General features: G+C 40.3%; 1 protein-coding gene across 4 annotated transcripts; it reads left to right on the forward strand.

The window, feature by feature from the left end:
* Positions 1–147: 147 nt before the first annotated feature.
* On the forward strand, positions 148–13,484 carry ACYP1 (acylphosphatase 1). Of its 4 annotated transcripts, none has more exons than XM_004426368.3 (3): positions 148–366; positions 5,582–5,679; positions 13,072–13,484. In XM_004426368.3, exons 1-3 carry the CDS (start codon positions 201–203, stop codon positions 13,285–13,287), a joined length of 480 nt encoding a protein of 159 aa, XP_004426425.2. In that variant the 5' UTR covers positions 148–200; the 3' UTR covers positions 13,288–13,484. The 4 variants fall into 4 exon arrangements, with proteins under 4 accessions (XP_004426425.2, XP_087304314.1, XP_014639907.1 ...); XM_087448188.1 differs by lacking the exon at positions 148–366 and adding an exon at positions 5,069–5,228; XM_014784421.2 differs by lacking the exon at positions 148–366 and adding an exon at positions 5,070–5,272.
* The last annotated feature ends 223 nt before the right edge of the window (positions 13,485–13,707 follow it).

Consider the following 13,707-nt stretch of genomic DNA (forward strand, 5'->3'; position numbering starts at 1 on the left):
CACCGCCCGCCCGGGGCAGCGCGCGCAGGCGCAGTCCGCACGCGAGGGGGGGTGGGGGGGGTGGGGTGCGGTCAGCCTGAGTATCACTTGACTGGGTGTCCTGCCAACTCTGGAGCTCCATCGCCCTGCCCTTGGGAACGGGGGAGGGGGCGGGAGAAGCTTTTCTGGGGCTCCATGAAAGAACTTGTATTTTTCTGTGAATGGTGCTCCCAGACCCTGGGGCGCGCCCCTCCCTGGCAAACGCCCGAGCCCCTAGCTGTGCCCTCCAGTCATTCCGCGGCAGGATTCCGATGTCCGCCCACTTAGCGGGAGTGGGCCTGCTGATAGCCTTTCTTAGCATGCTCCGCTGCTCTGTCCGGGCCCCAGGTATGGCTATGTATCTCTCTCCGTGCTTATCCTCGCCGATAATTTGGACCTTGCAGTCAAATTTTATTAACTCGCCTAGGTTTTGCTATGCAGTATCTTTCCGGGGTAGTTTTTGTAGCCAGTCTAATTATTTTGATATGATGTTTGATTCTCACGTGGTAACTCTGGCCGTCTTTTCTTAGGGCCCAAGAATGACTCAGCCAAATGAAATGATAATAAAGTTAACTACCAGATCGAAAATAGTCAGTATAACCTAGTTTCAACACTAAATGATACTGTATAAATTGTTAACATCAGAAAAGAGTTTATTTGTCTTCATGCTTCAGTTCCTTTGTGTAAGCTATTTAGAACAGGCAGCTTACTTTTTTCCTGTAACTGTTACCACCTAAAAAGGGGGTTCATCTGCTGGCCGCAAGGCATGCCAATAGTCAAGAAGCAAGGAGAAAAAGGACTTTTTATTACAACTTGCTAGCAAAAGGGAAGATTGCTGACTCATGTCCAAAAGAACCATCTTAAGGGGCACAAAATCTTAAAGCAGTTACATAGGCCAGTGGGTTATAGGGGAGGGGTTTAGGAATGTTGACCTTCTGGTGTTACAGACTGGGAGTCGCCACACCAGATCTTTCAGTTGTTATTGATGATGGCTATCAGCATAGACTCTCTGTTGGGGGGGTCATCACATTCCTAAGGAACTCAAGAGAACAAAGTTATCAACTTATAGCAACTGGGAGTGGCCATAAAATCCACAGAGCATGTCTGGGCTAATTAATCAGAGATCATTCAAAGTTACAATAGGGTTTCTTTTCTACAGTATGGCTTCCCTTACGTTAACCTTGTGTTGAGCCAATATCATAACTACTCAAAAGATTCATGCACATGGAAAATAATATAGACAGCAGTAGTCAGTGTTAATACTTTAACTTGTCATATTACATCTTTTAGATGTTACAAAGAAATTCCTTGGTGGGGCCCTCCAGGGCAGTCCTTATATTCTTTGTTTTCTTTCCTAGTTGACTCTCTACTGCCTTCTCTATATATGCAGTTCCAGACATTTCCCACTCTTCTCAAAGTCCCAGTTATCTCAGCATGGGGCCTGCTTGTCATCAGCTCCCACAGCTCCCCTCCAGTCTGGCAGAATTTGCCAGAGTGCCTCCCTCCATCTTGACTTCCTTCCCTCTTGTCTCTGAGGAAGAAGAGTATTTCTCTTTCCATGAGTTCTCTTGAATTAGTCCGTTTCATTACCCTCCATGAATTGACTCCATCACTTTACCCCTCCATCTTATTAGCTTCAAGTTGTGTCTATCCACATATTCCTTCTCTTTGTTTTAAAATATGCTTAACTTTCCTCTGCAAAACAAACCTCATTTTTCTTGACCTGCTACCTCTCATGGTAGGGTCCCATTTATTTCTCCTCTTCGCCACAAGACTTCTTAATAGAAAACTTTACATTTGCTGCCCCCATTTCCTCATCTCCTGCTCATTATCCAGTCCATTGTGGTCTGGTTTCCACTCTTGCCACTGTATTTAACTGCAAGGCTACCAATGACCTTCCAATCACCAAAGACAAAAGCTGCTATTTCTTCAGGCTACTTATTTGACATTATTGATTTTTCACTCCCTTGGAACTCTCTTCTCACTTTCTCCTGTGCCTTTTTTTCTTTTTTTCTTTTTTTTTTTTGGTGAAGAAGATTAGCCCTGAGCTAACATCTGTTGCCAATCCTCCTCTTTTTTCTGAGGAAGATTGGCCCTGGGCTAACTTCCGTGCCCATCTTCCTCTACTTTATATGTGATGCCTGCCACAGCATGGCTTGATAAGCAGTGCATAAGTCCACTGCTGGGATCCAGGCCTGCGAACCCCAGGCCACTGAAGCAGAGCTCGAGAACTTAACCATTACACCACAGGGCCGGCCCCACTCTCCTGTGCTTCCTTGGTTTCTTCCTACATGTCCTTGCTCCATCTTCTTCCAGGTCTCTGGCATTTATGTCTTTTCCTCACCTGCCCCCCAAATTTAGGTGTTCTCCAAAGCCCTCTTATTTCTCATATACATGCAGTTTCAGACATTCTCTTTCTTGGTGATTCAACCAAATGCTGAAATTTCAAGTCTCACCTGTGTATAAGTGATATCCAGCTTAGCTTTCTCTCCTTAGTTACAGACTCAAATTTCCAGCTGCTCATTTAGCACCTCCACATGAATGTTCCTCAGGAACCTCAAACTCAGCGTGACAGAAAACAAACTCATGATCATCTCTCCAGTCCCCCAATCCACTTCTTCTCCAGTGTTCCTTCTCACGCTGAAAGCATCAGTCATCTCCGAGTACCTCTTTGTCACTCCTTCCCTCTAATCGGTCAGCAGGCTCTGATGGATTTACTTTGCAGTGTCTCTCATATATGACCCTTCCTTTACATTTCTTCTACCGTAGGTGAGTTTTTCCTCTCTTCTCATTGGATGGCATCACAATCCTAACTGCTATTCTTGCCTTCAACATCTGCTCCCTGAGCTCATCCTTCATGCTGCTGCCAGAATAATTATCCTAAATACTTCCAAACCTGTCGTTCTCCTATCCAGTGGCTTCTTCTTTACCTATAGCATAAAGCTGAAACACGTAATTTAACGTGGTATTTCAACCTGCCAGATTAGTTCCAGCCTACCTTTCCAGCCCTGCCTCCCCAGAGTCTAGTCCAGTGGATCTCCACCCTGGCTGTGCTTTAGGACTATCTGGAAAGCAATTTCTAGGGGTGAGACCTGGGTATCAGTATTTTTAAAAGCTTCCCCCAAGGTCCTAATGTGCAGCCAGGGTTGAGAACCCCTGGTCTAGCCATACCTGAGAACCCCTGGTCTAGCCATACCTGACTATTTGCAGTTTGTTACCTCAGTGGCACCACCTCAGGCCAAGCTCCACGTACTAGGAGGTGGTAGAGCATAGCCTTTATGGGAGTGGGCTCTGTATTCAGACTGCTTGGAACTAAATCCCAACTCCGTCACTTACCCGTCATGGTTGGGTAACCTTGGATAATATGCTGTTTCCTCCAAGAAGCTTTTCCAATCTTCCCAGTCAGAGTGAATCTCTTTGCTCTTTTGTGCTCCCATAATATTTTCTGTTCTTGTTATAGCACGGGGCTGGCTCATGATCAGCTCTCAATGGGTGTTCATGGAATTGAATTAGCATATTGTGCATTGTTTTGTCATTATTTGCGTGCATATTTGTCCCTTACACTAAATGAAAAACTCTTTGAGGACAAAGGTTATATATCTTTCATCTTTGTACATCCTACAGGTGTCCCATACATAATAGACACTCAATAGGTTTTTTTTTCTTGAGGAAGATCAGCCCTGAGCTAACATCCATGCCAATCCTCCTCTTTTTGCTGAGGAAGTCTGGCCCTGGGCTAACATCTGTGCCCATCTTCCTCCACTTTATGTGGGACGCCACCACAGCATGGCCTGACAAGCGGTGCATTGGTCTGCGCCTGGGATCTGAACCCGGGCCGCCAGCAGCGGAGCGCGCGCACTTAACCGCTACGCCATGGGGCCGGCCCCAACACTCAATAGGTGTTTAATTCTATAGAGAAACTAGTTTTAAAAAAATGAATTTTAGAGAAAGAAATAACATCAGCCAGGTACTCTGTTTAGCATTATTTTCAAATATTGCCAAGCATTACATTCAATCTAGCTTCCCACCCCACCCCCACCCCCATGCCAGCACTAAGGTTATATGAGTCTCCAGGATCTATATCCTCACTTTGTAGTGGGAAACTAGTGAAATGCATCTCCATGGCTTCCATTGCAAATCCATCTCACCTTGGCAAGTCTGCCAATCTGGCATATTTACATATGGGGTGTTACAAAGGGATGTAATGTATATAAGCAATCCAAAGAGGAGCAATAAACACCACTTCCTTCACACACACTGTGAATCATAAGGGTAGCTGGATTCAAATGCCTGCAAGGCAACCCTACTTTTAAAAATTGTCACCCACGTCTCCCCTTGAGGATTCCCTTTTCCCAAAAGAATTCATGCAATTTGGTCATTTGGCTTAGATTGACTGATTCAATTGTGAATCTGGAGCCATGGGTTATTTTGCTTGTGCTTGCGATTGATTGAGATAAGCATTATTTGGAGTTTTCTTAGTAAAGTGGACTCTGGTGGGCAGCTTCCAGAAGCACAGAAGGAGAAATAACCTCCACTGGGACCTCCTATACACGTACCCCACTGCTACCAATTCCAGACTTAGGCATGACCCAACATTTGAGGAGGAAAAAGTCACGGCGGAAAGGTTGTATGTGTCCTATGCAGTTTGTTTGTGATGTTTAACGTATACCGTCTGTCTCCCATCTCCAAAATTTAAGCTCCTCCAGGCTAGGGATCCTTTTTCTTCACTAATGTATGTCAACCACCTAGGATTGTGCCTGGCACACAGAAGACTCTCAGTAAATATTGAATGATTGAATTTATCTCAAGTGCTTCTTCGCCTGTGTCTGCTCATGAGAAAATGAGAAAGGGGGTGCGCTTAGTGACCGAGGTGGGGTGAGGGTTCGGCCTGTACAATCTGATCCGAGACCCTGGACAGATCCCCAGCCCGAGGCTCGCTCACGCTCGTGACAACCGCGTCCCGAAACCCCACCCTCTGGGCGGGCTCTGCGCCGAGTGCTCCGTCTGTGATTGGTCGGCGGAGGTGATGGGCATGAGAGACAGCGAAAGAGGAGCTGCGCTCTAAGCTTCCGGGCGCGACGGTTACGCGGCTGAGGGGGCCGTTGGCGTGGTGGTCGCTGATGTAGTCTCGGCCGCCTGAGAGGAGAACGACGAGGGTGATCCTGGGACGTGGCTACGGGGCGTACCTATCATTCGGTTAGTCCTAAAATGTTAGTAGAAGGGGATTCTGGCTGCCGCAGCGAAGCGGGAAGAGGTAGGGATGGAGAGGGAGCAGAATCGGAGATGGGTGTAGGGAGGTCACTGGATAAGCAGCTAATTGCCCCAAAAGAGGCCTCGGTGGGCAGTTGCGACCGAAGTTCCCTTGCCCGGGTGCCCTCTGTTCACACACCGCGCTTGCACGTATCCGCTTACGTACTCTGAAGTCGGGGCACCTTAAGGTCAGGAAGAGGTCGCAGGTGTTAAGGATGGAGAAGGGGGGTGTGTGGCCGTTTCTGTCTCAGGATTAGGGGCTTGGAATAGGATGATGAGTCCTTTACTTTTCTGCTTTCCTGGTCTCTGACAGGTGTGAACGTGAGCATGGCAGAAGGGGACACTCTGATATCAGTGGATTATGAAATTTTTGGGAAGGTGCAAGGGGTATTTTTCCGCAAGTACACTCAGGTATGTGGCCTGCAGGCTTTGGGGACAAACCTAGGTTATGAGCGTGGGAACAAGAGACATGTTCGTGGCAGACGTACCCCGGAAGAAGCTGGCTGTTTGGTAGCTGCATGGCAAAGAGGAGGTTTGTAGAGCAGTGGGTATGAAAATGCTTTGCAATGGGTAAAACACAATGTAAATGGAAGATTCATCGGTGTTACTACTGGTGTTTTCTAACAGTGGTACATGAGTACCCAGACACGTATTCATGAGCTTCTCTCTTCCAAAAGGGCATAGGGGATTCCTCAGTTTTCCCTGTTGTGGCATCATCAAACCAAGCCACACTTCTTATAAGAAAGCTTACGTTGATCAAGGAGATGGCATTTCGATGAACTCATGACATTTATGTGATTTATGTAATTGCTTCCGCTGTAGCTGCTGCATTTTCTCAGACCTCTTTCACTTCTTCAGCCTTCCTCCATTCCTCCACTTAATTCCTTTTTACTCATTTTGGCTTTGAAAGAACAATTACCTTTTCCAGGTGAAGCTTTTCTAATGAAGATACTACATTCCAGGATAAGTCGTGGTAACACTGCACATGGAGTCTGGTATTCCTTTTAGAGTCATAGGGAGTAGTTGAGGGGATGAACAAATTATTGACAGCCTCTGCCTCAACGTCATTAATCTTCTCTCAAGGTGCACACACAAATGCAATCTCAATTTCCCTTCTGTTTTCGATAGGGGGGTATCACACTGCCCAGTGTATCTCCAACCCCAAAAATAATGAGTTAAGACTGCAGAACTTTCCAAGTGTCACATTCCTGCGACTGTGGTATTTAAAATTCAAATCTGAATCTTTGAAATATGAATGTTAAATGTCACTACCCCTTTTTCCAGTTACTTGCACATCATTTCCTCCTGTTTCATACTCATATGAAGTGCCTGTTGGAAAAAAAGAATTGCTGAAAGTCGTAGCAAGAGCTGTGTTCCATTTCCTTTGCTACCAATTATGCAGGGTAAGTTCCTGTGATTTAGTAAATGGAGGTGACAACTTCAAAGATTAATTAAAGTTGTTGAGGGAAAAGGACCAGATGGTAGTCTAGCCCATCTTTCTTTACTGACCCCCTCGCCCTCAATTTAAAGAGCGAATAAAAGAATGCAGAGAGACAAATATTGATTTGGAAAACCACAAGGAAAATGCCATCTTTTTTTCCCCTTAATTAGACCTGTAGCTTATTCTTGACTACTTATAATCATTTAAATATGTATGTTCATTTTAACAATTGTTTTATTTTGCTACAGTCAGTTTGCATATTGATATCATCTAGCCTCTTAATTAAATTCCATCACTCCTAGAATGAGTGATGGGAATACTCGGACTTTTTTTTTTAAGTTGCAATATAATTAACATCCCATAAAATTCACCCTTTTAAAGTGTATAATTCAATGGCTTTTAGTATATTTACAAAGTTGTGCACTAATTCCAGAACATTTCATCACCACATCAAAAAGAAACCACATAGCCATTAGCACTCACTCCTTCTCCTCCTAGCCCCTGGCAACCACTAGCTTCATTTCTGTCTCTATGGATTTGCTGGTTCTGGACATTTAATGTAAATGGAATCATATAATATGTGGCCTTTTGTGTTTGGCTTCTTTCACTTAACATGTTTTCAAGGTTTATTCATATTGTTGCATATGTCAGTACTTCATTCCTTCTTATGGCTGAATAATATTCCACTGTATGGATATACCACATTTTTTTTTTTTTTTTTTTTTTGTGAGGAGATCAGCCCTGTGCTAACATCCGCCAATCCTCCTCTTTTTTTGCTGAGGAAGACGGCCCTGGGATAACATCTGTGCCCATCTTCCTCCACTTTATATGGGACACCGCCACAGCATGGCTTGCCAAGCAGTGCGTCGGTGCGCACCCGGGATCCGAACCAGCGAACCCCAGGCCGCTGCAGCGGAGCGCGCGCACCCAACCGCTTGCGCCACCGGGCCGGCCCCGATATACCACATTTTATATATCTGTTCATCAATTGATGGACATTTAGGTTGTTTCTACTTTTTGGCTATTATGAAAAATGATGCTGTGAACATTTATGTACCTGTTTCTGTGTAAGCATTGTTTTCAGTTCCATTGGGTATATATACCTAGGAGTAGATTGCTGGGTCACATGGTAACTCTATGTATAACTTTTTGAGGAACTGCCAAACTTTTCCAAAGCAGCTGCACCATTTTACATTCTCACAATGGTGTATGAGAATTCCACCTTCTCCAGATCCTTGTCAACAATTGTTATTGTCTATCATTTTTATTATAGCCATCCTAGTGGGTGTGAAGTGGTTTTTTGTTGTTTTGTTTTGACATATTCTGGTTTTTTGTTGTTTTCTGGTATCAATTAATTTAAAAGGATTTAAGTCATACAAAGCATGTTCGCCGACCATAATGGAACTAAACTACAAATCAATAACATAAAGAGAACTGGAAAATCCCCAAATATTTGGAAGCTATATAACACACTTTTTAAAAAAATTGTAGTAAAATATCCATAATGTAAAATTTGCCATTTTAACCATTTTTAAGTATACAGTTCAGTGACCTTCAGTACATTCACATTGTTGTGCTACCATCACCACCATCCATTCACAGAACTCTTTTCATCTTGTAAAACTGAAGCTCTGTATCCATTAAACAATAACTCCTAATTTTCCCCTCCTCCCAGCCCCTGGCAATCACACTACTACTTTCTGTCTTGATGAATTTGACTACTCTAGGTACCTCATATAAGTGGAATCATACAGTATTTGTCCTGTTATGACTGGCTTATTTCACTAGCATAATGTCCTTAAGGACTGTCCATATTGTAGCATGTGTCCGAATTTCCTTCCTTTTTAAGGCTGAATAATATTCCATTGTATGTATATATCTTCATTCTGGTTTTGTTTGCCTTCTCCTAATGACTAATAATGTTGAACATCTTTTCATATGTTTATTGGCACATGAAAGAAGATATTCTATATCTTCTTTGGAGAAATGTCTATTCAAATCCTTTGCCCATTTTTTAATTGAGTTGTCTTCTTGTTGAATTATAAGGATTTTTATATATTCTGGGTACTAGTCCCTTATCATTTATATGATTTTCAAATATTTCTCCTTTTCTGCAGGTTTTCCTTTCACTTTCTTGATGAAAATTTTGAAGCACAAAAGTTTTTTAATATTGATGAAGTCGAATTTATCTTTTCTTTTGTTGCTTGTGCTTTTAGTGTTATATCTAAGAAAGCTTTGCCTAAATCCAAGGTCGTGAAGGTTCACGCCTATGTTTTCTTCTAAAAGTTTCTTCTAAAATTTTTATAGTTCAAGCTCTTAGCTTCAGGTCTTTGATCCAGTTTGAGTTAAATTTTTATGTGGTGTGAGGTAGGGGGTCCAACTTTGTTCTTTTGCATGTGGATATCCAGTTGTCCCAGCACCACTTGTTAAAAAGACTATTATTTTCCCCATTGAATTGTCATGGCACCCTTGTCAAAAATCAATTGACCATAAATGTAAGGGTTTATTTATGGACTCCAATTGATCTATATATCTTTCTTTGTGCCAGTACCACACTGTCTTGATTACTGTAGCTTTGTAGTAAATTTTGAAATTGGGATGTATGGGTCCTTCAACTTTGTTCTTCCTTTTCAAGATTATTTTTAGCTATTCTGGGTCCCTTATGTTTCTATATGAATTTTAGGATCAATGTCAACTTCTGCAAAGAAGGCAGCTGGGCTTTTGATAGGTATTGTGTAGAATCTGTAGATCAATTTAGGGAGTGTTGTCATCTTACTATTAAATCATCCAGTCTGTGAACATGAGATGTCTTTCCATTTACTTAGATCTTCTTTAATTTCTTTCAAAATATTTTATAGTTTTCCATATATAAGTCTTGCACTTCTTTTGTTAAATTTTTTCCTAAGAATTTTATTTTTTTTGATGCTATTATAAATGGAATTGTTTTCTTAATTTCATTTTTGATTGTTCATTGCTAGTGTGTAAAAATACAATTGATTTTTGTGTATTGATCTTGTATCCTGCAACCTTGTGAACTTCTTTGTTCTAGTTTGTGAATGTGTGTGTGTCTGTGTCTGTGTGTGTATTCCTTAGGACTTTTCTGTATGCAGGATATGTCATTTGTGAGAAGAGGTAGTTTTACTTCTTCCTTTCCACTCTGAATGCTTTTTATTTCTTTTTCCCTGCCCTGGCTAGAACCTTCAGTATAATATTGAGTAGAAGTGGTGAGAGCAGATATCTTTGTCTTGTTCCTGATCTTAGGGGGATAGCTTTCAGTCTTTCACCATTAGGTATGGTGTTAGTTGTGGGTTTTTCACAGATGCCTTTTATCAGGTGAAGGAAGTTCTCTCCTGTTCCTAGTTTGTTGAGTGTTTTTATCATAAAAAGATGTTGGATTTTGTCAAATGCTTTTTCTTCATCTATTGAGATGATCATCTGCTTTCTGTTTTATTTATTAATATGATATGTTACATTCCATTTTATTTATTAATATGGTGTTTTATTTATTAATGTGGTGTACTGTTTTTGTATGTTGAACTAACCTTTCATTCCTGGGATAAATTCCAATTTTTCATGGTGTATAATCTTTTTTATATACTGCTAGATTTGGTTTGCTCATATCTTGTTGAGTTTTTTATCAGTACAGGCATACCTTGGAGATATTGAGGGTTTGGTTCCAGACCACCATAATAAAATGAATAACACAATAAAGTGAGTCACCTAAATTTGTTTGTTTCCCAGTGCATATAAAAGTTATGTGTACAGTATACTGTAGTCTATTAAGTGTGCAGTAGCATTATGTCTAAAAAAACAATGTACATACCTCAATTAAAAAAATACTTTATTGCTAAAAAAGGCTACCTATGATCTGAGCCTTCAGCAAGTCATAATCTTTGCAGTATCTGCAAAGTGCAATAAAGTGAAATGCAATAAAACAAGGTATGCCTGTATTCACAAGGGATATTTGTCTTTAGTTTTCTTTTCTTGTGAGATCTTTGTCTGGTTTTGATATGAGGGTAATACTTGCTTAATGGAATGATTTGGGAAGTGTTTCCTCCTCTTCTGTTTTTTGGAAGAGTTTGTGAAGGATTCTTCTTTAAACGTTCGGTAGAATTCACCTGTGAAACCATCTAATCCTGAGCTTTTCTTTGTGGGAAGTTTTTGATTACTAATTTAGTTACTTTACTTTTTATAGGTCTATTCAGATTTTCTATTTCTTCTTGATTCAGTTTCTGTAGTTTGAGTCTTTCTAGGAATCTGCCCTTTTCATCTAAGTTATCTAATTTGTTGGCATACAATTGTTCATAGTATTCCCTTGTAATTCTTTTTATTTTTCTAAGGTTGGTGGTAATATCCCCTCTTTCATTTCTGATTTTAGTAATTTGAGCCTTCTCTCTTTCGTTCTTTATAAGTTTAGCTAAAGGTTTGACAATTTTGTTGATCTTTTCGAAGAACCAACTTTGGTTTCATTGATTTTCTCTTTTTTTCTATTCTTTATTTTATTAACTCCTGCTCTAATCTTTATTGTTTCCTTGTTTCTGCTTGTTTTGGGTTGCTCTTGTTTTTCTAGTTTCCTAAGGTGGAAGTCTAGTTTATTGATTTGAGGGGACTTTTTTTAGATTGAGACTAGAGTTGGTGATTATATTCCTTAAAATGTTTCCAGATGACTTTCCAAGCACAAATATGGTTATGAGGGAGAATTAGCTTTTTGGCATTTTCTTAGGAAAAAACACTGTTTACTTGTTTAGATATTCAAAACTGAACATGAGTCAGCAACATTATGCTATCATTTAAAAAATAAGCTCAGAATTGAGGGCACAAATAAAACTGTCGGAAATTCTCATTCTCAACACCAGTCAAACTCATTCAGAGTGAACTCACTCACTCTTGGGAGTTCAGATTAATCACACATTGCAATTTAAAGATTTATTTCACTGTTATAACCTCCTGCTCCAAACTCAGCATGATCCTTCTTATAGTGAGTTGCCATATAATGTAACCAAGAACTAGGGATAGGCAACTCTCCCAGGTTAATTTGAAGCAGAAGAGTGCAGTTGTTATACAAAGTCATTTGGATGTGGAGTCTTCCCAAAATCCATTCCCCACATTCTTTTTTTATGCCACCATCTTCAGCACTTAATACATCCTGTAGGTATCTCCTATTTATCTTCATTCCTTAATTTCCTCTGTATCCTTTAAACTGTTATTTATTTGACTCAAGTCTCTTTTGTTCATTATGCAAACATGTCTTGGCTTTGAATATAACTGATTTGATGGATACTTCAGTTCTTCCTCAAACATGGTTTTGCTGTGCATAACATTTTCTTTGGCCAGCTCCAGCAATTTCCCACATTTACTAGGTCACTACTCTGGCATTTGGGCATAGAATCATGTTAACTCCCATTTTCTTTTTTAATCCAACCCTTTCTATTTAGATAGATTACTTTAACAATCAATAACTTTATAGTATCCTTACTTGGAAATTTTACAAAAATAAAATTACCTCTAAAACATTGCTCCCTTTCCCAAATTTTCAGTCATTCCACACTTTAATGACTTAAAGGAAAGAACATTGGAAAGGTTGAGAAAAGAGCAACTACAATGATTAGATGGTCTTCATAAACTTATTCAACTTTAAAGGCATTGTGATTATTTAGACGGAAGAGAAGAAAGTCAAGTGAAAACCTAATAGTTATGTAGTCTCATGAAACTTTGGTGTTCAGAGGCTGATCACCAGCTGCTTTTTCCTTCTCTAGGAGGATGACAGAAAGTGGGCTTTGGATGCAACTTGAAGACCTTGGGTTAGACAGTTTCTCTGTAGTGAGAACAATGGAATGAGTTGCCCAAGAAATTCTGAAATACTCTGTAATGATCTTTAAAGATATAATGGACACTTATTCATCTGGATTTGTTTAGGTGTGGTCCTGGTTCAAGACAAAGAGAAGGATCAGCTAACTTCCTGCTTTTTCTATTTAATATACCCAATAGATTCTTGATTAGGAGGGAAAATGAGCAAGATACAGCCCAGTATCCTAACAACAATCAGCCTTAGGGAATTAGTTTGAAAGCATTTGATTTGGTCTTAAGTCTTTAGTACTTAACCAAATTGACTACACAGTAAAAAATTCTAGTGCCTGGGTTTTATAGGGTAGAAGAAGGAAATGGAGTCAAGTGGCCAACACTTCATGGTAAGATCAGCAATGAGATTCTCCTTGCTATCCTTCTGTTTTGACTGTTCTGGACAATATCAAATTAGTTTCAGTGGCTTGATTCTAGGCCAAGATTCTGGCACAGATTGTAGTCTCACTTTGTTTTGTTTAGTCTCACTGGATTTCGCTCTCTTGTCTTTTTATTTCCCTTAGGCTGAGGGTAAAAAGCTGGGATTGGTAGGCTGGGTCCAGAACACTGACCAGGGCACAGTGCAAGGACAATTGCAAGGTCCCATCTCCAAAGTGCGTCACATGCAAGAATGGCTTGAGACAAAAGGAAGTCCCAAATCGCACATCGACAGAGCAAACTTCAACAATGAGAAAGTCATCTTAAAGTTGGATTACGCAGATTTCCAAATTGTGAAATAATGGCCTGAATTTAAATTTTCCAAGAAAAACTCGTGGTTTTGTTTTTTTATTGTTAATAGAACTGTTCTGTGTTCAATATTAGAATTTGTCAGTAAGTTATTTTAGTATCAGATATTTGATACAGATACTGTATATTATATGTATGATGGATGGATTACAGGTGTACACAGGTCTAATCAATAAAAACACAGAACCTATCCTTATCTTTGGTGAACTTTATTTTGGGTAAAATAAGAGGTATTTACTCAGTAAACATCTGTGGGAAGAGAATTTTGAGGTAATTTAAAGAAATCTGAAAGAAAAAGTGGTTACTTTGAATGATTTCTTTAAATGGTTTCCATGAAGTTTTTCTTCAGGAAATTGCACACCTAATAAGAACAAATACCACAAATTCAATTTGTTAGCTGTTCAAATGATGTT

The sequence above is a fragment of the Ceratotherium simum genome, chromosome 24 (genome assembly GCF_057802395.1).
Source record: "Ceratotherium simum simum isolate JZ-2026a chromosome 24, ASM5780239v1, whole genome shotgun sequence".
NCBI classification, from domain to species: Eukaryota; Metazoa; Chordata; class Mammalia; order Perissodactyla; family Rhinocerotidae; genus Ceratotherium; species Ceratotherium simum.

What these genes read in the sequence shown, in the direction of transcription:
- ACYP1 (XM_004426368.3), top strand. Translation starts at nt 201, where the DNA reads ATGGTGCTCCCAGACCCTGGGGCGCGCCCCTCCCTGGCAAACGCCCGA. An exon ending in CTGCTCTGTCCGGGCCCCAG is followed by an intron (nt 367 to 5,581) that starts GTATGGCTATGT and finishes GGTCTCTGACAG; the next exon opens with GTGTGAACGTGAGCATGGCA. An exon ending in TTTTCCGCAAGTACACTCAG is followed by an intron (nt 5,680 to 13,071) that starts GTATGTGGCCTG and finishes TATTTCCCTTAG; the next exon opens with GCTGAGGGTAAAAAGCTGGG.